At 45.6% G+C, this 25,439-nt stretch overlaps 1 protein-coding gene across 2 annotated transcripts; it reads left to right on the top strand.

Moving 5' to 3' along the window:
* The first annotated feature begins 8,456 nt into the window (after positions 1-8,456).
* On the top strand, positions 8,457-18,738 carry ATP5MC2 (ATP synthase membrane subunit c locus 2). Of its 2 annotated transcripts, none has more exons than XM_066369607.1 (5): positions 8,457-8,583; positions 13,645-13,712; positions 15,667-15,744; positions 16,492-16,685; positions 18,481-18,738. In XM_066369607.1, the coding sequence occupies exons 2-5, from the start codon at positions 13,674-13,676 to the stop codon at positions 18,593-18,595; spliced, it is 426 nt and encodes a 141-aa protein (XP_066225704.1). In that variant the 5' UTR covers positions 8,457-8,583; positions 13,645-13,673; the 3' UTR covers positions 18,596-18,738. The 2 variants fall into 2 exon arrangements, with proteins under 2 accessions (XP_066225704.1, XP_066225705.1); XM_066369608.1 differs by lacking the exon at positions 8,457-8,583 and adding an exon at positions 10,150-10,262.
* The last annotated feature ends 6,701 nt before the right edge of the window (positions 18,739-25,439 follow it).

Raw genomic sequence — 25,439 nt, 5'->3', positions numbered from 1 at the left:
TCCTCTCTGTCTCTCTCTTCCCCTCCCACAGCCGAAGCTCCATTGGAGCAAAAGATGGCCGGGGCGCTGGGGATGGCTCCTTGGCCTCTGCCCCAGGTGCTAGAGTGGCTCTGGTTGCGACAGAGCGATGCCCCGGATGGGCAGAGCATCGCCCCCTGGTGGGCATGCTGGGTGGATCCCGGTCGGGCGCATGCGGGAGTCTGTCTGACTGCCTCCCTGTTTCCAGCTTCAGAAAAATACAAAAAAAAATACAAAAAAAAAATTTATGAACTACTATAGGAGAGAAGCATGTGGGCCCCTCAGTGGTATTGCTAATTTTTTTCTTTTCTTGAATTAGGGGCAGTTTAATGGGTTTCCATTTTATGATTATGCTTCATAATTTATGTAGAATATTAACTCTGGGAAGGCAAGGATTTTGTCCTGTTTTGTTCACAGCTGTGTATACAGCACCCAGGACAGTGCCTGGCACATAGCATCTCAGTACATATCTGTTGAATAAATGATATATATTACATGCAACTTCTATATGATTCAAATATTTCATACTTTTTTGTTGGTTTTTTTTGTTGTTGTTTTTTGTTTTTTTTTGCAGAGACAGAGAGAGTCAGAGAGAGGGATAGACAGGGACAGACAGACAGGAACGGAGAGATGAGAAGCATCAATCATTAGTTTTTCTTTGCACGTTGCAACACCTTAGTTGTTCATTGATTGCTTTCTCATATGTACCTTGACCGCGGGCCTTCAGCAGACTGAGTAACCCTTTGCTTGAGCCAGCAACCTTGGGCTCAAGCTGATGAGCTTTGTTCAAACCAGATGAGCCCACACTCAAGCTGGTGACCTCAGGGTCTTGAACCTGGGTCTTCAGCATCCCAGCCCAATGCTCTATCCACTGCACCACTGCCTGGTCAGGCTCATACTTTCTTAAAGAAAAAACAAAACTATATTAATCATGGTGCCTTTTTATCATCGTAGCTGGAAGTCATAATGCCTCAACTCCTATTACCCATGTAACCTATTAAAATCTTGCCACATATACGCCTGACCAGGCGGTGGCGCAGTGGGTAAAGCGTCAGACTGGGATGCGGAAGACCCAAGTTCGAGACCCCCGAGGTCGCCCGCTTGAGCGTGGGCTCATCTGGTTTGAGCAAAAAGCTCACCAGCTTGAGCCCAAGGTCGCTGGCTCAAGCAAGGGGTTACTCGGTCTGCTGAAGGCCCGCGGTCAAGGCACATATGATAAAGCAATCAATGAACAACTAAGGTGTTGCAACGTGCAATGAAAAACTAATGATTGATGCTTCTCATCTCTTCGTTCCTGCCTGTCTATCCCTTTCTCTGACTCTATCTCTGTAAAAAAGAAAAAAAAAAAAAGAAAATCTTGTCACATATTATATGTGTACATATCTTTCTTGCTGACTATAAATTTATGAAGGAATTATGCCTTTCCCTTTATTCCCACTTGCAATATGTAGCACAATACTTTGCACATAATAGATGCTCAATAAATATTGGTTGATTACTTGAAATCATAAGAGACAAGGACAAATCTATGCTATTTATATTTAAAACCGAAAGAGAACTTTTTTTCTTTTATTTTTTTTGCAGGAGAGAAAGACAGACAAGAAAGAGAGATGATCCTGACCAGGTGGTGGCACAATGGATAGAGCGTCGGACTGGGATGCAGTGGACACAGGTTCAAGACCCCAAGGACACCAGCTTGAGCGTGGGCTCATCTGGTTGGAGCAAAGCTCACCAGCTTGGACCCAAGGCTGCTGGCTTGAGCAACAGGTTACTGGGTCTGCTGAAGGCCCATGGTCAAGGCACATATGAGAAATTAGTCAATGAACAAATAAGGTGTCGCAACAAAAAACTGATGATTGATGCTTCTCTTCTCTCTCCGTTCCTGTCTGTCTGTCCCTATCTATCCCTCTTTCTGACTCTCTCTCTCACTGTCTCTGTAAAAAAAAAGAAAAAGAAAGAAGAAAGAGAGATGAGAAGCATCAGTTCTTCCTCGCAGCACCTTGGTTGTTCATTGATTGCTTTCTCATATGTTCCTTGACTGGGGGCTACAGCAGAGCGAGTGACCCCTTGCTCAAGCCAGTGACCTTGAGCTTCAAGCCAGTGACTTTTGGGCTCAAGCCAGTGACTATGGGGTCATGTCTATGATCCCATGATCAAGCCAGCGACCCCAACCTCAAGCTGGCGACCTCAGATTTCGAACCTGGGTCCTTTACTTCCCAGGCCAACACTCTATCCACTGTGCCAGCAGCTGGTCAGGCTAAAATTGAAAGAGAACTCAATCATCTAGTGTTTTCCTACATTTTGCATGTGAAAAAACTAAAGTCTAGGCCCTGGCTGGTTGGCTCAGCGGTAGAGCGTCGGCCTGGCGTGCAGGGGACCCGGGTTCGATTCCCAGCCAGGGCACACAGGAGAAGCGCCCATTTGCTTCTCCAACCCCCCCTCCTTCCTCTCTGTCTCTCTCTTCCCCTCCCGCAGCCAAGGCTCCATTGGAGCAAAGATGGCCCGGGCGCTGGGGATGGCTCCTTGGCCTCTGCCCCAGGCACTAGAGTGGCTCTGGTCGCGGCAGAGCGATGCCCCAGAGGGGCAGAGCATCGCCCCCTGGTAGGCAGAGCTTCGCCCCTGGTGGGCGTGCCGGGTGGATCCCGGTCCGTCCGGCGCATGCAGGAGTCTGTCTGACTGTCTCTCCCCGTTTCCAGCTTCAGAAAAATACAAAAAAAAAAAAAAATATATATATATATATATATATATATAACTAAAGTCTATATGGGGAAGTGATTTTTCTCAAAGTCACATAGTTAATTAGTAGGTTTCCAAAATCTAGACTCAGATCTCCAGTTTGCTATCCTTAGCTCTTTACAATAAATATATCACAATAACTTTTATTTTCTGTTTTGTCTCTGTGTGTTCCTTGGCTTGGGAGCCAGACATTAAATAGCAGGGACCAAATCTGTTCACATAGATATTTAATCATGGTTTCTAGACAAATATGTAGGGCCTGTACAAATTCATAATAACTTAGGTTCTTCCCCAACAAAAATTTGTTCATCCTTCTGTCACCAACTCTCCCACTGATCCTTCCCTCAGAAGCCTGGATACTAATGACCCTTTCCCTTCTTCCATTTACTGTTTTCTTTCTCCCAGAGTAGGGTGGTTTATTGATGGCTCACAGTTCTGCTGTTCTGGGTGTAAGAATGAGACGGTAATCAGCACTCGAACACCAGGTGTGCAGGCTTTATTAGAGGAGAAAGACCTGCTGGGGCACTCCTCCGGGAGAAGTGCACTGAAACAGACTCTGAGGCAAACATTTATTAAGGTGGGGAGAGCTTCCAGCAAGTGTGCGTTGAGTCCGCAATTCTGGTATGCTCCCTTCTGCAGTCCTATGATTTCAGCTTCCTAGAATGCTTTTCCTCAGGGCAGCTGACCAGCTTCCTAGAACTTTTCTGCTTCAGAGGCATAGTAAGTAAGCAAGGGTGGGGTCAGATAGACAAGTGGAACAGCAAAAGGGTAGTTGGAAGTTCTGGTGAATTCATGTATCTATCACTGGGGAACTAATTTAGCAAAAGGAAGTAAAAAATCCACCAGTTATTGCCCATCGGCCCCAGGAGCCTGAAATTAACAATCACAAATAGAGGAGTTTAAGACCTAAAAAATAGTCTTTATTGGCAGTGCAAAGGTATCACTTCAACTTGTATAAAATTGCCTGTTTAGCAGAAAGAAACAGAATCCCAGAAGGTTAACTCTGGATGGAGCCTTAGAGATCACCCTGATTTTTCCAAATGAAGAGACTGGAGCTTTGACAGATGAAGAAACCTGCAGCTCTACTCAGCTAGTTAATAGCAGGGCTGGGACTAGATTCCCAGTCTCCTGAGTCCAACACAGCTACTCTTTCCATGCCCTGTGCTGGCAACATGGGCATTTGGCAAAATGTACTGTAAAGCAGCCTCATCGGAAAACATCAGGAATGAAAAACAAATTTTCAAACCCTTCCTTTTCTCTCTGGCAATTTTTTTTTTTCTTTTTGTTTCCCTATGATCTAGTCCAGGGGTCCCCAAACTACAGCCCGCGGCCGCATGCGGCCCCCTGAGGCCATTTATCCGGCCCCGTCGCACTTCCAGAAGGAGCACCTCTTTCATTGGTGGTCAGCGAGAGGAGCATAGTTCCCATTGAAATACTGGTCAGTTTGTTGATTTAAATTTACTTGTTCTTTATTTTAAATATTGTATTTGTTCCTGTTTTGTTTGTTTGTTTTTTACTTTAAAATAAGATATGTGCAGTGTGCATAGGGATTTGTTCATAGTTTTTTTTTATAGTCCGGCCCTCCAATGGTCTGAGGGACAGTGAACTGGCCCCTTGTGTTAAAGTTTGGGGACCCCTGATCTAGTCGCTCTCTTTTTACCCCTCTTCTGTTTCAGTGAATCCCTCCCTCTGTTTGGGGTTTCAAATTGAGCTGTTTAACATGCCTGTATGATTCTCTTGATTCTTCTTTCAATAAACCACTGTGTCTTTCTTTTCTTTTTCTTATCAAGTAAGAGGCAGGGAGGTGGAAAGACAGACTCCCTCCCGCAAGCGCCTGGAGGTGGATCTACCTGGCAACCCCCATCTGGGGCTCATGCTCTGTTGCTCCCCAATGGAACTATTTTAGCACCTGAGGCAGGCCATGGAGCCATCCTCCCTGCACCTGGGACCACCTTGTTCATCCAAGCCTTGGCTGAGAGAGAGAGAGAAAGAGAGAGAAAGGGCAGGGGTGGAGAAGCAGATAGTCTCCTCCTGTGTGCCCTGACTGGAATCAAACCCAGGACTTCACATGCCAGGCCAAAGTTCTACCACTAAGCCAATTGCCCAAAGCCTCCACTGTATCTTCCTAAAAGCAAATATTCATAAGCCAACCAAGACCTTTGTGACCCTTGTGGAAAAGAACACAGAATTTCTAAATGTGAGATGCCGGAGCTCCCTCCTAGCATATCCAATCAATAAAAATGAGTCTCTGCCCCCCCCCCCTTTGTATTGCTAACCAATCCTGAGAAAGAAAAGATCAATCTTATTTCTTCATCACTATTATGCAGGGAAGCTGCTAACCAGTCAGAATCTGCCACTAACAGTCATTAGAAAAGCTGGCCAATCAGGCCAACTTTGTTACATGGTCTGGTAGGAAAAGAAAGGGATTGATTGGAAAGGGTAGTTCTGGCTCCACATCCTTTCCTTCCTGGACCACCCCCCACCCCTCCTTTCCTGGCCCCAAGTGAAGGAAGAACCCTTTCTCAAGCCCTTGGTAAATATCTGAAGGCACTTTACTAATTACGTTCTCGTGGATCATCTTTTGTTATCTTCAAATTCACTCCTCTCTCACATACCTCTGTCCACTTTTTGTAGTCTGTTCCCTAATTAGTTTAACTTCTGGTTTCAGACCTAAAAGGAATTGCCCCCAGGATTCTCAACCCTCCATATCAAAAAACGTGTTTTGGATGATTTATGTAGGCAACGAAGTTCTGTGATAGTTGAGTATTTTTTCAACTATCACGGAAAAGACCTTGTAATAATGTCTCTGAGGAGCAGTGCAGAATTAAATTGCAGTGCTAACAATAACAATGTTGTTGTTACTAGCATTTGTAAAACTCCTATTGAGTTCCAAGCACCTTGCTAAAATCTTCGCGTTTGTTATCCTAATGTTCTCTTTGGGGAAAGCACTACTATTATTTCCAATTTACTCTGGAGGTAATCGATTTGGAGGGATTAAAGAGCTTGCCCAAGGTCATAGAGCAATTTGGGAAACCACGTTTGTCTGAATGCAGAGCCCCATGAATGGGAGAAAGGGAGAATTAAACCTGGCAAGCTTTAACAACTTTGGGGAGGAGCCAGCTTTAGTTGCCTCAGAGCCCCTTCTCCAAACCTCCTTTGGGATTTTTAGCGACATCTGAAAGGGGTCTACATTGTTGCAACAACTGCGAAAACTGGTGGTAGTGGCCCTAAGAACTGTGGACTTTTTTGCCTCGGATGACGTGAAGCTGAGAGCTAAAAGGAATTCAGTATGGGCGCAGTGGGTGTGTCTGGGGATTTCAGGGGATATCCTTGCTGGCCCGTCTTCCCTTGCTCTTTACTGCATCTGACTGTGCCTAGCTCGCCTTGGTACTTTGGTAAATACCTGTTGATCGATTCGCAAGGCTCCCAAGCTTCAGACCTCACCAACTCTTCTCCCACCGCCACTGGAGGGGGATTTGGGACTTTCAAGGGAACCAGAGAGAATCCTCATTCAGTTGAAATCATGGATTTAGGAAGGGTGGGAGACTTCTCTCTTCGCCCCGATTCTCCGATTTCTCCCCACTCCCCCCCCCCTTTCAGGAGCTCAGGGCCATAAAAATGCAGATGAAGGATCGGTGTGAAATAACTGGCCCATATAAATCCCTCTGCCGCCCGCCTGCAAGATGGATTGGCCGCATTGAAATTCCTCCGCGAGGATAATTAAACTCGGGGCCTCATCCGGGCAAAATTACATTCCTGTGATGGCGTCGCTCGGGGTCCCGGGAAATTGCTCCGTGGGCTTTCAGCGGCGGTTTTTATCGCCGGCCGGGGTGTGCCTGGCTGCGGCTCGCCTCTCCTCCGGGACCGTAAAGCTGCTGCCATGATTTATCCTCCCCTTCTCCCAAATCCGATTAAATGGAGGAGCTCGGGGCCGGGGCGCCGCGGGGCCCGGGAACCGGGAGGGGGCGGCGGGAAGGACGGGGCCAAGGAGGGGAGGACAAACGGCCCCTCAGAGGGCGGCGGATTTGATATTATTTACAGCCGCGGCTTTCTTTTTCTTTTTTTTTTTATGGGGGTTTGGTGAGCTCTCTCTCTCTCTCTCTCTCTCTCTCTTAGTTATTCATTTTAGAGAGAGCGAAAGCCAGAGAGACAGAAGTGGGAAGTAGTAGGAAGCATCAACTCCCATATGTGCCCAGACCAGAGTTTCAAACCCACGATCTCATCGTTCCAGGTCCACGCTTTATCTACTGTGCCACCACAGGTCAGATCTTAGGAGTCTTTCTCTTATACGTCCATGCACGATGTCACAGTGGCTGGGGTTCGCAAGTGAGGGGAACTAGGTAGGCCTTGCCATCCTTCTCTTCCAAAGGGGCTGATCATACCTTGTCTGGGAGATAGAGGCCTAGAAGCAGCAATGAGAGCCAGGAAGTCCTTCCCCCACTTCCTTACATAGGGGGAAGACAAGGGACAAGGGCAGGAGGGAGATACTGAGAGGTTTTCATTGGAGAATCTCATTGGAGCTCTGCTAATCTCAACTCGAGTAAATGAAGCCTGGGCAGAGGCCTGGGCAGGTCACTGATGCCCATTATTCCTTGAATGTATCAGGACTTGGAGTCAGGGTGCTCGAGTCCCAAGCATAGCCCCTATCTTCTGGTTCGCTGACGCTGATTTTCTCATGGCTGATCACTGGAATTAACAGAGAGAGGGAGCCTGACCTGTGGTGGTGCAGTGGGTAAAGCGTCGACCTGGAACGCTGAGGTCGCTGGTTCAAAACCCTGGGCTTGCCTGGTCAAGGCACATATGGGAGCTGAAGCTTCCTGCTCCTCCCTTCTCTCTCTCTCTCTCTCTCTCTCTCTCTCTCTCTAAAATGAATAAAGTCTTTAAAAAAAAAGAGGGGGGGGGGAATAAAATGCGAAGCCACCAGAGGTAGTTTGGGCGTTTTCCTGTATCCCCATTAAACGGATTTCCTATCCATAAAGCCAGGATTGCGAGAGCAACAGAAGGCAGGTATGCATGTCTTCATTTCCCTCCAGCTACATTTTGGGCACTGAACTCTAATACAGATCGTATGCTATTTAATACTGACTTTCTGGGTAATTATTTTTTCTTTCTTTTTTTTTTTTCTCTTTTCCTTTTTTTTTACAAGGACAGAGAGAGTCAGAGAGGGATAGATTGGGACAGACAGGAACGGAGAGAGATAAGCATCAATCATCAGTTTTTCGTTTGGACACCTTAATTGTTCATTGATTACTTAATCATATGTGCCTTGACCGCGGGCCTTTAGCAGATCGAGTATCCCCTTGCTCAGCGGCGACCTTGGGTCCAAGCTGGTGAGCTTTTTGCTCAAGCCAGATGAGTCTGCGCTCAAGCTGGCAACCTCGGGGTCTCGAACCTGGGCCTTTCGCATCCCAGTCCCACACTCTATCCACTGCGCCACCGCCTGGTCAGGCGATTTATTTATTTGTTTGTTTGTTTGTTTGTTTGTTATTATTTTTTTTCAATGTGACTGGGCACGATTGGGAAGGATATGCGAGTCCAAGATCTCAAACGGGGTACATACCAAACCGCAGACCACATTACAGGTCTGCTTACACTGCGGAGTCTGCACATTTTCTCCTCTTCAACGCCAGGTGGAGCGACTGGTCGAATGCCGCGACAGAGGTGGTAGGCGGCGCTGTGGCGCCGCGGCCGCCTCACCATTGCAATCATTCTATCCTTGGCGGAGCGACTCGTTGATCCGGCCGCGCGTGCGCCAAGCCTTCCTGTCGCTATTCCCGGCCCCCAGCCCCCCGCCCCTACCCCTCTCGGTCTTCTCCGCAGTAGGAGCAGGTAAGGCTTGGGCCCTCGTGCCTGCTGTGCGCCGCGCACGCGCGCGGATACCCTCACTCGTGGAGATGCTTTGAGGCCCTTACCTTGTATGCTTCCACCCCGGCTCTCACGCTCCCCCCTCGCTCCCTGTATCCCCACGCCTTAAGGTCTGCCCCTTCCGCGTGCGGTGACCTCCAGTCGCGCTGACCTGGCGCCATCTTGGGTGGCTCGTTGGGGGAGAGCGCCTTGGTGCTGGCGAAAGTCAAATTCCGGAGTGCTCATTTCATCTGTCCCGACTCAGCCCTTACAAATGCTCTTTTCTTACTCTCTTGCCATTTCAGAGTTATCACAACCCCCAGACTCTCCCCTCCTGTTTTCTCATCTTGACTCCGTGCCTTCCTTACCCTGATACCTCCAGACTTGAAGGACCTCAGGTGCCGAGCAGTAGAGATAGTGGATCATCCAAAACTAACAAACCCTGGCCCTGGCCGGTTGGCTCAGTGGTAGAGCGTCGGCCTGGCGTGCGGAAGTCCCGGGTTCAATTCCCAGCCAGGGCACACAGGAGAAGCGCCCATCTGCTTCTCCACCCCTCCCCCTCTCCTTCCTCTCTGTCTCTCTCCCCCTCCCACAGCCGAGGCTCCATTGGAGCAAAGATGGCCCAGGCGCTGGGGATGGCTCCTTGGCCTCTGCCCCAGGCGCTAGAGTGGCTCTGGTCGCAACAGAGTGACGCCCCCGGAGGGGCAAAGCATCGCCCCCTGGTGGGCGTGCCGGGTGGATCCCGGTCGGGCGCCTGCGGGAGTCTGACTGTCTCTCCCCGTTTCCAGCTTCAGAAAAATACAAAAAAAAAACAAACCCAAAACAAAACCAACAAACCCTCTAGTCAGCACCCCTCAATTTAAAAAAGTAAACCGTGAACGTAGTGGAAGTGAACAAAATAGCCAAAACACTTCCTGCAGTCTGTGATCCGGGTGAGCTATGGCAGAAAAGAGCCCGGCTTTTTGGGAACCATTGGTTGTCTCGCTGTTCTCTTCCTTCCACTGCAGAGAAGTTGAAAAAAAAAAACACAAGTGGTGAACTAATAATAGTTTTCTGTTTGAGACAGCAGGCACAAGAGGGTAGGATAGGACCTCCTTGGGATAATCTGCCCCTAACAGCTTTCGTCAAAGATTTACTGAGAGTCCCCAGAATCTGCCCTCAAAAGGAAAACGTTTAGTAAGGGAATAGTTAATATTAAGTCCTCAGCCCTGTAACTCAGTGATTGATATACATGGAAGAAGAAGACCATGATGATTTAGGTCCTTTGATTCTGGATGGTGCCATGGTCTGAAGTGTTGTAGGCCAGCAGTTGCAGACTTGCCCAGGTTAGGTGAATAATGGAACAATCTGCATTTCTTGCAAGCTGAATTGCCACCCTTTGTCTTATGCACCACCTTCACACTAAACTCTACATCAGTTATTTCCTTTAATCCTTCTAAGCTATATTTTACAAATGACTGATGAGGTTTAATTCCTTGGGGGGAAAACAGTCCTTTTTTAAAGCTTTAAAGAAATGATTTTTTTTTTTAAATTCATTTTAGAGAGAAGAGGGGGGGGGGGGAGCAGGAAGCATCAAATCCCATATGTGCCTTGACCAGGCAAGCCCAGGGTTTTGAACTGGCGACCTCAGCATTCCAGGTCGACGCTTTATCCACTCACCACAGGTCAGGCAGAAATGATTTTTAAAAGTTTTTTAGACAGAGATTGGGAGAGAGAAAGAGCGACAAGAACATTGAGTTGCTCCTGTGTGTGCCATATTCCAGGGATCAAACTGGCAACCTTTGCACTTCTGGGGGATGCTCCAACCAACCTAACTGTCTGGCCAGGGCTTAACTTTTTTTTTTTTTAATTGATTGATTGATTTTTAGAGACATAGAAAGGAGAAGAAGGGAATTCATTCATTGTTCCACTTACTTGTGTATTAATTGGTTGCTTCCCGTGTATGCCCTGACTGGGAATTGAACCTGCAACCTAAGAAATGATTTTGACCCAAGAAAACCTTAAAGTTATATATGTGCAGAAATCAGAGTTCTCAATGGGAATAGAGTTGAAGACATCCATTAATCTAAAAGTAACTTTAAGATTCTGGATTCAGAAGTATAACCTAGGAAAATATGAGTCCAACTCATTTTTTATTTTTTAAATGGTGCTTAAAATTTTTTTTATTAATTTGAGAGAGAGAAAAACATCATTTGTTCCATTCATGTTTTTAGTGGTTGATTCAGTGTATGTGCCCTGATGGGATCGAACTTAAGCATTGGTATATTGAAACAATACTCTAACCAACGGAGCTCCCTGGCCAGGGCCAAGTCCAACTCATTTAAGGGAGTATCACTTAACAGGCCTAAGTAATCAGTGAGTATTTTAACCTTTAGCATATTAGAAAGCGTTCACTTATGAGTGAGAAGAGTTTTAAGTGCTGGCGTTACCACTACCATAGTTTCAAGATAATTTTTAGAAGATCTTTCAGAGTGGCTAAGTATCATTTAGGAAGCTTGTTTGAAATAAAGGGTATTTAGGCCTGACCTGTGGTGGCGCAGTGGATAAAGCAACCTGGAATGCTGAGGTTGCCAGTTTGAAACCCTGGGCTTGCCTGGTCAAGGCACATACGGGAGTTGATGCTTCCTGCTCCTCCCTCCCCCTTCTCTCTCTTTCCCTCTCTTTCTCTCTCTCTCTCTCTCTCTCTCTCTCTCTCATTCTCTCTCCTCTCTAAAAAAATTAATAAAAGTAAAAAAAAAAATTAAAGTCAACCAAAGAATGTATAAACAAGTGAAACAACAAATTGATATCTCTCTCTCAAAGTCAATAAATAAAAATTTAAAAAAAGAAAGAAAGAAATAAAGAGTATTTAGGTCTTAACCCCATAGATCTTGACTAGGGTGGTCTAAGGTGAGACCCAAGAATATGCATTTTTAGTACATATGCCATCCTTACCGTTAGATAACTCGAGTTCAGGTGGACCTCTCACTTCACTTGGAGAAACCCTGCCTTTATTTATTTGTTTTTAATTTATTGATTGACTTTAGAGAGAGAAACGTTGATCTGTGCCAAAACTGGGGATCAAACCCACAACCTTTGCATATCAGGATGAGGCTCTAACCAACCAAGCTATCTGGCCAGGGATACCCTGCCTTTAGATGTTTGACTCATCCTCTCCTTTCGTAAGTTCAGCTCTAACATCTTAGGCACCTACAGGTTTTCAACATTGTCTTAGATCTTTTGGATACAAAAGTGAATAATACTCCTTAGTATGGTGGTGAAAATTAGGACTTTAACAGTCATTGCTAATCAGAGTAATGGCAGAGTTTCTCATTGATCTTCCTTACCCTGTTAATTGATATAGGACTGGGGTCCCCAAACTACGGTCTGCCGCATGCAGCCCCCTGAGGCCATTTATCCGGCCCCCACCGCACCCACTTCTGGAAAGGGCACCTCTTTTTTTTTTTTTTTTTTTTTTTTTTTACAGGGACAGTGAGTCAGAGAGAGGGATAGACAGGGACAGACAGACAGGAATGGAGAGAGACGAGAAGCATCAATCATTAGTTTTTCATTGCGTGTTGCAACACCTTAGTTGTTCATTGATTGCTTTCTCATATGTGCCTTGACCGCGGGCCTTCAGCAGACTGAGTAGCCCCTTGCTGTAGCCAGTGACCTTGGGTTCAAGCTGGTTGGCTTTTCCTCAAACCAGATGAGCTCGCGCTCAAGCTGGCGACCTCGGGGTCTCGAACCTGGGTCCTCTGCGTCCCAGTCCGACGCTCTATCCACTGCACCACCCCCTGGTCAGGCAAGGGGCACCTCTTTCATTGGTGGTCAGTGAGAGGAACGCAGGATGCGGATGCCGGGCCACAAAGCGCGGCGTCACTCACATACAGTACTACTTCCAGTGATGCAAGACATACACGTCACGGCCCCTGAAGCACGTCATATCACTTGTTATGACTAGCAGTGACAAATATGGAACCGGACATTGACCATCTCATTAGCCAAAAGCAGGCCCATAGTTCCCATTGAAGTACTGGTTAGTTTGTTGATTTAAATTTACTTGTTCTTTATTTTAAATATTGTATTTGTTCCCATTTTTGTTTTTTTACTTTAAAATAAGGTATATGATGTGTGCCTAGGGATTTGTTCATAGTCTTTTTTATAGTCCTGTCCTCCAACGGTCTAAGGGACAGTGAACTGGCCCCCTGTGTAAAAAGTTTGGGGACCCCTGATATAGGAAATAGGGAATCAAATGCTTAAAGATAAGTAAAAAGGTTATTAGAGACGCTTCCAGTGTCTTGGTCTTCTACAAGTAACTCCCAAGAGTCTCTTTTTTTTTTAATTAGATGGGTTTTTTTTTTTTTAATTTTTATTTATTGATTTTACAGAGAGAAGGGGGTGGAACCGGAATTATCAACTTACAGTTGCTTCACTTTAATGGTTCACTGATTGCTTGTCATAGGGACCTTGACCCAGCAAGCCCAGGGTTTCCAACCCTGCACCTCCCGTTTTCCAGGTCGATGCTCTGTTGACTGTGCCATCACAGGCCAGGCTTTAATTAGTTGATTTTTGAAGGGAGAGAGAGAGACAGAAACACCCATCTGTTCCTATATGTGCTCTGACCAGGGTTTGAACCCACAAACCTTTGCACGGGGACAATGCTCTGACCAACTGAGCTATCTGTTCAGGGCCCAAGAGTCTTTAAAAGGCAGCTTTTATTAGGCCCAGACAATGAGGTCTTGAAAAGGGTTCCTGTTGAGTAGAATCCTGAGAAAATTATGACAATCCCAGCTTGTGAGGCTATAGAAAAGAAGAAAAGTTCTTAAAGCTGAGACCAAATGGCTACTTGCTCAGACCAGGGGAAGTGACTTGATTATAAGAAGTCTTGGAAGCTGTGTAGAGGAAATCTTGACTTTGGGTTTCTAATTCCATTTTTTTTTAAGACTTGAGGTCAGTCATTCTGCTCTCTGGGCCATTTAAATTTTACAAAGCCCCTTTTCTGCTAATAAAGGTGTCCTTTAGTGAGCAAGGACAGCGTTTACAATGCTGCTTCTATAATTCCAGCTCCTGCCACAGCCCCTCATCCCCTGAAAATGTACGCCTGCACCAAGTTTGTTTCCACCCCCTCCTTGGTAAGTATCTGCCTCCTTTTAAGGAGAGGCATCTTTTCTCTTCTTTGCAACACCTTGTTCTTCACAGTTGGGCCAAGAGAAGATCCTTTGCTATGCTAGCCTGACAGGAGAAAATGAATGCTTACCTGCCCCATATCCTTTGTAGACTAGATAGTTCGTTAGTTCATCTAATTAAACAGTCACTTTTTTTTTAAGAGAGTGAGAGAGAGAGGAAAGGAGAGAGTTAAGCATCGATTCATAGTTGCATCACCTTAGTTGTTCTTTGATTGCTTCTCATACGTGCATTGACCAGAGGGCTCAAGCCAAGCCAGTGACCGTGCACTCAAGCTGGCGACCTCAGGGTATTCAGCCTGGAACTTCAACATCCCAGGTTGACGCTCTGTCCACTGTGCCACCACTGGTCAGACTCATCCAACAATCTTAGAAAAAGAATATAAATGAGAATCTATACTAAGATCAGGTTATTTCAGCTGGACTAGGCGGTGGCACAGTGGATAGAGTGTCAGACTGGGATGCAGAGGACCCAGGTTCGAAACCTCAAGGTTGTTGGCTTGAACGTATCATATACGTGACCTCATGGTTGCTGGCTTAAGGCCCAAGGTTGCTAGCTTGAGTCCAGGGTCACTGGCTTGAGCAAGGGGTCACTCACTCTGCTGGTGAGCCCCCTTCAAGGCACATATGAAAAAGCAATTAATGAACAACCAAGGAGCCACAATGAAGAACTGATGCTTCTCTCCCTATCTGTCCCTATCTGTCCATCTCTCTGTACCCCCCCCCCCAAAATAGATCAGGTTATTTCTGTCCTAAAACTCTGTGAACTAGAAGCCAGCTAGAAATGGTCAACATAAAGTCGATTGCCGAACTTGGATTGAGTATTCACTGTGTATAGGATTTTGTCCTGAGTGTCAGAGCACCATAGCTAAGAGTCCCCTCTGGGAACTTAAATTTGGATGGGAAGCTAAAATACACATAAAATCCTGTCTCTTAACCACCGTGTTGTCTACCTTGGAGGTGCTGGCTTGGGGTTAGTCAGAAAAGGCAACCAGGATGAGGTGAATTTAGGACATGGATTTCTATGCCTATCTCCTATCTTCAGAAGGATGTATTTAGGGAAAGATGCTCCAGTCATTGGCTTCCTTCTTATGGGCTAGCCATTACTAATATAAATCTCTTACTGAAAGAAGCAAGTGCTTCTGAGGCTAGTATTTTTTCCTATTCTCAAAATTTGGATACAGCCAGGGTAGCTCCAAAAGAAGTAGACTTCCTTTTCTTAAAGCAAAAAAGCCTTGGAAATGAGAAATGTTGAGGTTCTTGAATAGAATTTGCTAAAAAAAATGATCCAAGCTTGACCAGGTGGTGGTGCAGTAGATAGAGCGGCTGATCGTTGGCTTGAGCAAGGGGTGACTTGCTCTGCTCTAGCACCCCCCCTCAAGGCATGTATGAGGAAGCAATCAATGAACAACTAAGGAGCCACAACAATGAATTGATGCTTCTCATCTCTCTCTCCCTATCTGTCCCTCTCTCTGTCTCTGTCAAAAAATAAAAAAGATCCAAGATTCTAATTTAAGTTTGAGAGAATGAAAGGGACATCAAGTCTGCTCAGGCGGTGGCGCGGTGGATAGAGTATTGGACTGGGATGCGGAGGACCCAGGTTCAAAACCCCGAGGTCTCCGGCTTGAGTGCGGACTCATCTGGATTGAGTGCAGGCTCATCAGCTTGAGCACAGGGTAACTAGCTTGAGCCCAAAGGTCGCTGCTCTGCTGTAGCCCCCCTGGTCAAGGCACATACGAGAAAATACTCAATGAACAACTAAGGTGCCACACGAAGACTTGATGCTTCTCATGTTTTCTCTGTCTCTGTTACAAAAAAGAAAGAAAGGGATATAAAGTAACAACTTAAGGTGGTTCTGAAACTACTCTTCACAGCCTTCCTTGACTTGTATCATTTCTGCTAGGTCAGGAACACCTCTCAGCTGCTGACCCGGTCACTGTCTGCAGTGGTGCTGAACAGACCAGAGACACTGACAGATGAGGTGAGGTACCTTATAGGTGGAATTGGGCCTATGGTTTGGAGGTGAGTGGTCTGGAGGGTTACCTGGAAGAACCAATAGGAGAGGAGCACAGGAGACAGTCATCGCAGAGGAAAATTAGTGAAGGATCAAGCCCGTGGGCTCTAGGTGGAGATGAAGAATACCTGGTGGCATATATGCTCTGTTCCAGCTCTGGCACTGCTTGCACATGCCCTGGTCCCACTGATGACTGCCTTTACTTGGCCTCGTTTACTTACTTCAGTTAGGAACATTTAGTCCCAGAAAGATGATCTCTTCAGGGCTATGGTTTTAGTCTTCTTATTTTTATTTTTATTTATTCATTTTAGAGAGGAGAGGGAGAGACAGAGAGAGACAGAGAGAGAAGGGGGGGAGGAGCTGGAAGCATCAACTCCCATATGTGCCTTGACCAGGCAAGCCCAGGGTTTTGAACTGGCGACCTCAGCATTTCCAGGTCGACGCTTTATCCACTGCGCCACCACAGGTCAGGCCTGGTTTTAGTCTTATACTTCCAAAGCATACTTGAATATTAAAGGTATTTGAAGTCTACTTCATGCATTAAAAAGTTCTTGGCAGCATTTTAGGAAGTTTTCCAGGAAGTAAAAAGGTTTTCTATTTGGGAGGAAAAAAACATGGGATTTGACATCATAAAGCATTTAAATGGTACAAAAGTTTCCGAAGCAAAAAAGGGTTTTCTAAAAATTTGACCTCCTATATGCCTCTTTTTCACAGAGCCTCGGCAGCTGGGCAGCCCCACATACCCCGACCTCACTTATTTCTAGCCGCAGCTTCCAGACCAGTGCCATTTCAAGGGACATTGATACAGCAGCCAAGTTCATCGGGGCTGGGGCTGCCACAGTGGGGGTGGCAGGCTCTGGGGCTGGAATTGGGACTGTGTTTGGGAGCCTCATCATTGGTTATGCCAGGTAAGATGGAACCTCCCTTGTCTCTCTGATGTGCTTTCCAAAGGTCAGGGCAGAAATATTTAGGGATCTAGAACAACACTATCCTATACCATAGCCCTTAGCCACATGTGAATATTTGAATTTAAATTTTAATTAATTAAAAGTAAACAAAGTTTAAGTTTTTGGTTTCTTGGTCACACTGGCCATATTTCAAGTGCTAAGTGCTGCATGTTACCTGTGGCTACTGTACTGGACAGTGTAGATAACATGACATTGTTGAACAGCTTTGGTTTAGAGTGGGAATAGGCACACTAAAATAGGTGGACCATAACCCGATTTTGTATGGCTGAGCTAAGAATGGGTTTTACATTTTTTTAAAAGGTCATGAAAAAAAGGCAGTAGAGACTGTATGTGACCCACAAAGCCTAAAATATTTACTATTTGGCACTTTACAGAAAAAGTTTGCTACCTCTGGCCGAGAGCCCTACTTGAGTCAGTAGAGTGGCTTTACTGCTGGGAGTTGCCCTGTGTCACTCCGGGGAAAACTGCTTCTGCAGTTCGTGCCATTGCTCCTTGACACTTGGGACTCTTTGGTCCCCACCAACTCTGGGCAACTTGCTGTTAGAAATAAATTAATTCTCTAGAGACCTTCAAGGTCTCTTATTGTCTTTGGGAAAATAAGTTTATTTTTCAGGATTTGTATGAAACAAGAAGCCTAACTGCTTCTATGTCCAAAACTTTGTTTAATGTTGGTGTTGCTTTACTTTATCCATGAAGGCTTTTAGAGGTGGCAGAGTAAGGGAAATAGAAATTATATATTGACTTTCAGAGTTGGGAGTTCTTTATCCCATTTTGATTCATATCATCTAAACCAATAGGCCGTGTGTAGCTTTTTAAAGTCCAAAATCTTTTGACTATTTTGAAATGAGAAAAGGTGGTCATTCCCTTGACTCCTCTAGAACAGTGGTTTTCAACCACTGGACCACCAGAAATTTCATGCCAGTCTGTGAAAGAGTTAACCACCCTGGCCCTGGCCAGATAACTTGGTTAGTTAGAACATCGTCCTGAAGCACAGAGATTGCTGGTTTAAACCCTTGTCAGGGTACATACAGGAATAGACTGATGTTCTTGCCTCTCTCACTCTCTCCCTTCCTCTCTTTAAAATTAATACAAAATGAATAAAGATAAAGAATTAACCGTCCTGAATTTCTGGTGGACTGGCAGTTGAAAAGCACTGCTCTAGAACAGTGTTTTTCTCATTGTGTCCCTAAAGCCCTGAGTTTCTGAGGGTATGCCCCAGAGACTGTCTTAGAGAAGAGGGGAGACCAGTCAGAAAAGCTTTTACAGTCCCCCCTTTTTTTTTTTTTTTAACCATTGCAGTTTGGCCTTTATACGTTTCATATTTGAGATTTCTGCTTAAAGTTTGAAAACGCTACTGTGGTATGCCCTGCCATTTCAAATACCTCTTCCATCCTGGTTGGGCCCTGGATAGTTTAGAGCAGGGGTTTCAAACTCGCGGCCCGCGGGTTTAGAGTCTGGGCCCAGAGGTCTTAGTTATGATGATGATATGGGTGACCCAGTAGAGGTGGTAATGTCTGTTTGGGCCATGTTATAGAATTTTGATGTCTGTTCCCCCTCATTCAGTCTCTGTAGAACCCTTGATGTATTGGGGCAAGAATTTGGGCAGGATGATGTCAGCCTGAGAGACTGGTCACATATGCTGAGTTGGGGGGGATGAATTCTCCCTGAGCCCACCTTTGATGTTTGTTCTTTGTGTGGACTAGAAATTCAGTCTTTTTTCTTCCCCTTCTCCCAGGAACCCTTCTCTGAAGCAACAGCTCTTCTCCTACGCCATTCTGGGGTTTGCCCTCTCAGAGGCCATGGGGCTCTTTTGCCTGATGGTGGCCTTTCTCATCCTCTTCGCCATGTGAAGGAGCTGTCTCCACCTCCCATAGTTCTTCCGTGACTTGCCTGCCCTGTGTGTTCCTTTTCCTATACCTCCCAGGAAGCCTGGGGAAAATGGTTGGCTCAGGGTTTGACAGAGGGAAGACAAATAAATACTGTATTAATAAGATGTTTCTTGAGTCTCCTGTATATGTTTCTTTTCCTTTTCCACAGTTGGCTGAGTGCCTTGGTGAGAGTATAAGGCCTGAAGGGTGGTGATAATTCTAAATTCAACATAGGTTTGGCCTCATTTGTTCTTCATTCTGTATCAGGAAACTTATATTCAACTTAGGTTTTCTTTTCAATAATTTTTACCTGTCATGACCTGTTATTTAGATGATTGGGTCAGTGGCAACTTACATTGCTGGCTTAGAATTGTGACTAAAGGGCTCTCTTGTTACCACTGCAGCTATCCTGCCTGGCTCAGGCCCTTTTTGCCGCTCACGTGGTCTGTTGTAGTAACCTCTTAACTGCCTTCTGCCTCTTGTCTCTTCCCTTTAGCATTTACTTCTAACTACCATTGCCAGGTTAATCATCTTTAAGCATAGGACTGGTTTGCCATTTACCAATTCAGTTTTTTTTTTTCTGAAGCTGGAAACGGGGAGAGACAGTCAGACAGACTCCCGCATGCGCCCGACTGGGATCCACCCGGCACGCCCACCAGGGGGCGATGCTCTGCCCCTCCGGGGCGTTGCTCTGTTGCGACCAGAGCCACTCTAGCGCCTGGGACAGAGGCCAAGGAGCCATCCCCAGCGCCCAAACCATCTTTGCTCCAATGGAGCCTCGGCTGCAGGAGGGGAAGAGAGAGACAGAGAAGAAGGAGAGGGGGAGGGGTGGAGAAGCAAATGGGCACCTCTCCTGTGTGCCCTGGCCAGGAATCAAACCCGGGACTTCTGCACGCCAGGCCGACGCTCTACCATTGAGCCAACCGGCCAGGGCCTACCAATTCAATTTTAAAACAGTCCGACCTCAATTTTCTCAGCTTTATGTTTTATTACCATATACTACCAAAAGTGGACCGTTTGTCATTTTCCAAATATTTTTCCTGATTCCTGTCCTTATCATTTCTTCAGGCCTTGCCCTTTTTCTGGACATCTCTGCTTTCTGTCCGTGAATCTTTGCTTAGTTTTCTCTTTTTCAAACTCCCTGTTATCCTGAAAGCTTAAATGCTACCTCCTCCTCCATGAAATTTACCTGGTTTCCATCCACCGTCAGTCAAATGAGCATTAACTCCTATAAGGAACTGTAGAACATTTATCCTTTATAGTGCTTATATGGTCTATGATAAATTGTGGGTTAGTGTGCCTTATTTTCCATGTTACTATAGATTTTCAATTTCTTGAGGCAGGGACTATGTCATGTTCATCTTTATATTTCTAAAAGTATCTAGCATGATCTAAGCAATATCTTAATCACATCTTTTATTAATCATCTAAACCAACCACCTCACTACATAAGTGAGGAAACAGGTTCTGAGAGGTCAAAGGACTCGGGAACAAGGATCATATCTCTTAGCCCAAGGTGTAAGACTGCCTTACTGTTGGTGGTACTCTTATTTTCCCGAGCAAAAAGGAAAGGGCAAAATAAGCAAACGTAAACCTTTTCCCCCTAAAAATGCCTAAATAGGGACTTTTGGAAAAGTGATATATATACACACATGCATGTGTGCGTGCACACACACACCCTGAGAGAAGGACAGAAAGGAAGGAAGGTGAATGAGAAGCACAAACTCATAGTTGTGGCACCTTAGTTCATTGATTGCTTCTCACCGATTGCTTCTCATATGTACCTTGGGGGGTGGGCTCCAGCTGAGCCAGCAACCTTTGGGCTCAAGCCAACAGCCATGGGGTCATGTTTATGATCCCATGCTCAAGCTGGATGAGTCCATGCTCAAGCCAGTGACCTTGAGATTTGGAACCTGGGTCAGCAGCGTCCCAGGCCAAGACTATCCACTGGGCCACTGCCTGGTCAGGCAAGTATATTTTCTAAAAGCTAGGTAAACTTTAAGCCTTATCTTACATCAGCTTGAAGTAACTGGGTAAATATTAAAGTTCCTTCAGAATTATAATGTATTAGATGACTACAATGCATTTTATTTTGGTTCAATTAATGACTATAAAATTGAAGCCCAGCCTGACCTGTGGTGGCGCAGTGGATAAAGCATCGATCTGGAACGCTGAGGTCGCTAGTTCGAAACCCTGGCTTGCCTGGTCAAGGCACATATGGGAGTTGATGCTTCCTGCTCTTCCCCCCCTTTCTCTCTCTCTCTTGCCCTCTCTCCTTTCTAAAAATGAATTAAAAAAAGAAAAAATTGAAGCCCAGAACAGTCCCAATCCCTAGAGTAGAGGATGCTCAGGAAACAGGTTACCCTAAATCATTTACCCTTGCCCTTTTGCTGTTGTAATCTTGGGTTGAAAGGAATCCTATCTACATTTGGCTCTTAGATTGCTATATTATCTCACAAGAACAGCTCCTCTAGCCAAGAGTATGTGGAAGGTATCTACATATTGGGAGATGAGGAATAACCCTCCCTTTGTTTTGGTCACCTGAGTTTGAACCTCTGGTAGGAGTCTTTGTTGCCCATCCTCTTCCCTAGTCATCAGATCAGTCATCTGTGTTTTCTTTCCTTGGCCCTTTCTTTGGGACTGAATCAAGCTAACCCCTTTACAAGTTAGGTGCTTAAAGAGAGCACAGCTTGGTGACCCACATGTTTTTGTTCTCCCTGAGGTGAATGAGGAGATGGTGCTGCAAAAAGCTTAGTGGCAAATTTCAAGAGGAGTCAAAGCAACTTGGATCTTCTTTCAGGCCCCAAGAGATACAACAACCCAAATTGCCAACAGTTAGGGTAGAGGAGTGCTCTGTTTTTTGTTAATTTTAGAGAGATAGTGGGCGGGGACAGACAGGAAGGAAGAGAGATGAGAAGCATCAACTCTTCATTGCAGCATCTTAGTTGTTCAGTAATTGCTTTCTCATATGTACCTTGACCAGGGGGCTCCAGCTGAGCAAGTGATTGCTTGCTCAAGCCAGCAACCTTTGGGCTCAAGCCAGCAACCATGGGGCCATGTCTGATCCCACGCTCAAGCCAGTGACCCTGTGCTCAAGCTGGTGAGCCCATGCTCAAGCCGAATTAGTCTGGGGGTTTCAAACCTGGGTCCTCAGCATCCCAGTCTGACACTCTTATCCACTATGTCACTGCCTGGTCAGGCAGAGGAGTGCTGTGTTTTAGTAGAGAAGGTCCCAGAACAAATTTGCTGAAGATTTTTCCAATTTTGATAACATTATGGAATGGAAGCTTTCTACCTGTCCTTGTATGTAGTTAGAGCACATGATTTGAAATCAGGAGATACTAGGTCTAGTCTCTCTTATACCACTGCCCAATGTGACTGGGCAGAACATTAACCAATAACTTTCTAGGACCTCACTTTCTCCCTATATACTAGATAAAGATTATAATTCTTACCCCAGGAATTATGTGCATGCAAAAGAGGTACCTTGAGCTTGACCAGGCGGTGGCGCAGTGGATAGAGCATCGGACTGGGATGCAGAAGACCCAGGTTCGAGACCCCAAGGTCACCAGCTTGAGTGTGGGCTCATCTGGTTTGAGCAAAAGCCCACCAGCTTGAACCCAAGGTCGCTGGCTCCAGCAAGGGGTTACTCGGTCTGCCAAAGGCCCGCGGTCAAGGCACATATGAGAAAGCAATCAATGAACAACTAAGGTGTTGCAGCGTGCAATGAAAAACTAATGATTGATGCTTCTCATCTCTCTCCATTCCTGTCTGTCTGTCCCTGTCTATCCCTCTCTCTGACTCACTCTCTGTCTCTGTAAAAAATAAATAAATAAATAAAATAAAAAATAAAAAAAAAGAGGTACCTTGAGTATTTGGAAAGGATGGTGTGCCCTGGCAGGTTGGGTCAGTGGTAGAGCGTCAGCCTGGCATGTGGAAATCCCGGGTTCGATTCCCGGTCAGGGCACACAGGAGAAGCAACCATCTGCTTCTCCATCCCTCTCCTCCTCCTCTCCCTTGCTCTCTCTCTTCCCCTCCCACAGCATGGCTCTATTGTTTCCAGCACATCATCCTAAAAATAGCTTGGTTGCTCCCGATGGGGGTTGTGGGGTGGTTCAGGTCTGGGGGCATGTGGGCATCTGTCTCTGTATCTCCCCTACTCCGAAAGGAAGGAAGGAAGGAGCCATCAAAGTTTAATGTACATTGATTATAATTTACTTTCACATTTTTCATGGAGTTCAGAGCATATATTACGGGCATTTTCTAGATAGCTTATACCCATTATAGTTATAGAAAAGAGAATTGACCATCCAAAATTTATAAAGTCAGCTGTAAAATATCTGAGGAGAGAGTGCTGGGGATCTGAAGGCAGCAAGGCTTATTACTTCCCTCTTATTCCTCAGTTTCTTCAAGAATTAGTTATATTTCTTCAACACCAGGGGAGGAGTGTCCGTAGGTTTGTGTAATCCTAATAAGAAAAAAATGGTGTCCTTTGGAAATCATCTAAATGCTGAACAGTAATAATGAGGAGCCCTGTTCAAGCCCCCCTTTTTGGATGGATTTATTAGTTTGAAGCCTCAAGTCATCAGGATGAGAAAGCTGCTGGGGAAACAACACTGTTGGTTTAGCTTAAGTTGGTGTCCAGGAACCTAGAGGCTGCTCTGCCTTCTTAACTCTATTGAAGAGAAATGAGATGAAGGAATATTCAAAAGAAGAATGGCATCACACTGGTGAGTAGAGAATGTTGTCCAAGTCCTCAAAGTTTTGAACACTGAAACTGTCTTTATGGATCCATGTCTCAAAATATCATGCATTTTCCAACATGTATTCTTAGGACACACTCTGGGACACTTGGTGTTCTGACTGTTTGATTAGGAAAAACTAAAACATGGGAAGATATTTTAGTTTCCAAGCATTCCTTACAACATATTTTTGAGTATTTACCTCAAGGCACTGAGTACTAGTACACTGTGATCAAAGCAGCCACTTTAGAAATGGTAGGGGACAGCCTGACCTGTGGTGGCACAGTGGATAAAGTGTCGACCTAGTTGCCATTTTGAAACCCTGGGCTTGCCTGATCAAGATACATACAAGAAGCAACTATAAGTTGATGCTTCCTGCTCCTCGACCCCTGTCTTCCTCTCTTCTCTCTCTAAAATCAATAAGAAGCTTTTAAAAAAAAAAAAAAGGAAAGAAAGATGGCAGAGGACATGATGGATAAAATACCAGGGATGAGGTCAGGCCTCTCACCTGAAATGCTTAGCTTCTCTTCGTGTAAATAAGGATAGTAATGCCTGACCAGGCGGTGACGCAGTGGATAGAGCGTCTGACTGGGATGCAGAAAACCCAGGTTCGAGACCCCATTGTCACCAGCTTCAGCGCAGGCTCATCTGGTTTGAGCAAAGCTCACCAGCTTGGACCCAAGGTCGCTGGCTCCAGCAAAGGGTTACTCAGTCTGCTGAAGGCCCGTGGTCAGGGCACATATGAGAAAGCAGTCAATGAACAACTAAGGTGTTGCAATGCGCAATGAAAAACTAATGATTGATGCTTCCCATCTCTCTCCATTCCTGTTGGTCTGTCCCTGTCTATCCCTCTCTCTGACTCACTCTCTCTCTCTCTGTAAATAAATAAGTAAATAAATAAAGGATAGTTTATTCCCACTTCCTTCTACTCCCACTCCCACCCCAAAAGAGACGATTTCAGGTTGTCTTTTTGAATAAGTGCTATGGTTTGCAGAATTTTTTAAATGACCTCCTAAAATGTCCTGCTCTAAGTCTCAGAATGTATTAATTTGAACAGTTATTATACTTATGGTTATGTTACATTACATGACACAGTTGACTGAGAGGAAGATTATTTCTGTGGGCCTGTTTTAATGACATGAATACTTAAAAGCAAGGAGCTTTCTCAAGTAGCAGGAGGAATCAGACATGAAGGAAGAATTTAATGTGCCATTTCTGGCTTTAAAAATGGAGGGAACTAGGCCCTGGCTGGTTGCCTCAGTGGTAGAGCGTCGGCCTGGTGTGCAGAAGTCCCGGTTTCGATTCCTGGCCAGGGCACACAGGAGAAGCGCCCATCTGCTTCTCCACCCCTCCCCCTCTCCTTCTTCTCTGTCTCTCTCTTCCCCTCCCGTAGCCGAGGCTTCACTGGAGCAAAGATGGCCCGGGCGCTGGGGATGGCTCCTGGGCCTCTGCCCCAGGGGCTAGAGTGGCTCTGGTCGCAACATAGCGACGCCCCGAGAGGCAGAGCATCGCCCCCTGGTGGGTGTGCCCGGTGGATCCCGGTCGGGCGCATTTGGGAGTCTGTCTGACTGTCTCTCCCCGTTTCCAGCTTCAGAAAAATACAGGAAAAAAAAAATGGAGGGAACTATATGCAAGGACTGGAAAGTGGCCTTGAAGAGGTAAAACTGGTCCTCTAACCAACAGCCAACAATGAAATGGGGACCTCAGTCCTATAACTTTAGGGAACTGAATTCTGCCAACAGCCTGAGTGAGATTGGAAATGGATTCTTCACAACTTCTAGTTAAGTGTTTTTCAACCACTGGTCCTCTAAAGTTAACTGCATTGATGTTGTATGAAGATTATAGACCCAATGATCTTAGTTGAATTTGCTGATTTCTGCCTTAACAGTCCCGGAAATCATTCTGTTTTCACCATTCCCTAAGTGTAAAAAGATTAAAACCACTGCTAAGAGCCCAGCCCAGTCAACACTGACTTTGGCTTTGTGAGACCCTGAGCAGAGAACCTAGTCAAGCCAGCCTGGATGTGTTTTATTACTTCTCCAATTACAGTTTTATTAATTTTCCAATTACAATTGACATTCAGT

This window comes from Saccopteryx leptura, chromosome 2 (genome assembly GCF_036850995.1).
Source record: "Saccopteryx leptura isolate mSacLep1 chromosome 2, mSacLep1_pri_phased_curated, whole genome shotgun sequence".
Lineage (NCBI taxonomy): Eukaryota > Metazoa > Chordata > Mammalia > Chiroptera > Emballonuridae > Saccopteryx > Saccopteryx leptura.
Note: the sequence above shows the minus strand (reverse complement) of the source record. Positions and strands in the feature narration are given on the sequence as shown.

Excerpts from the sequence above, each read along its gene's own strand:
- ATP5MC2 (XM_066369607.1), top strand. The coding sequence starts at position 13,674 with ATGTACGCCTGCACCAAGTTTGTTTCCACCCCCTCCTTG. Across the intron at positions 13,713-15,666 it reads TTGTTTCCACCCCCTCCTTG|GTCAGGAACACCTCTCAGCT; the intron begins GTAAGTATCTGC and ends CATTTCTGCTAG. Across the intron at positions 16,686-18,480 it reads CTCATCATTGGTTATGCCAG|GAACCCTTCTCTGAAGCAAC; the intron begins GTAAGATGGAAC and ends CCCTTCTCCCAG.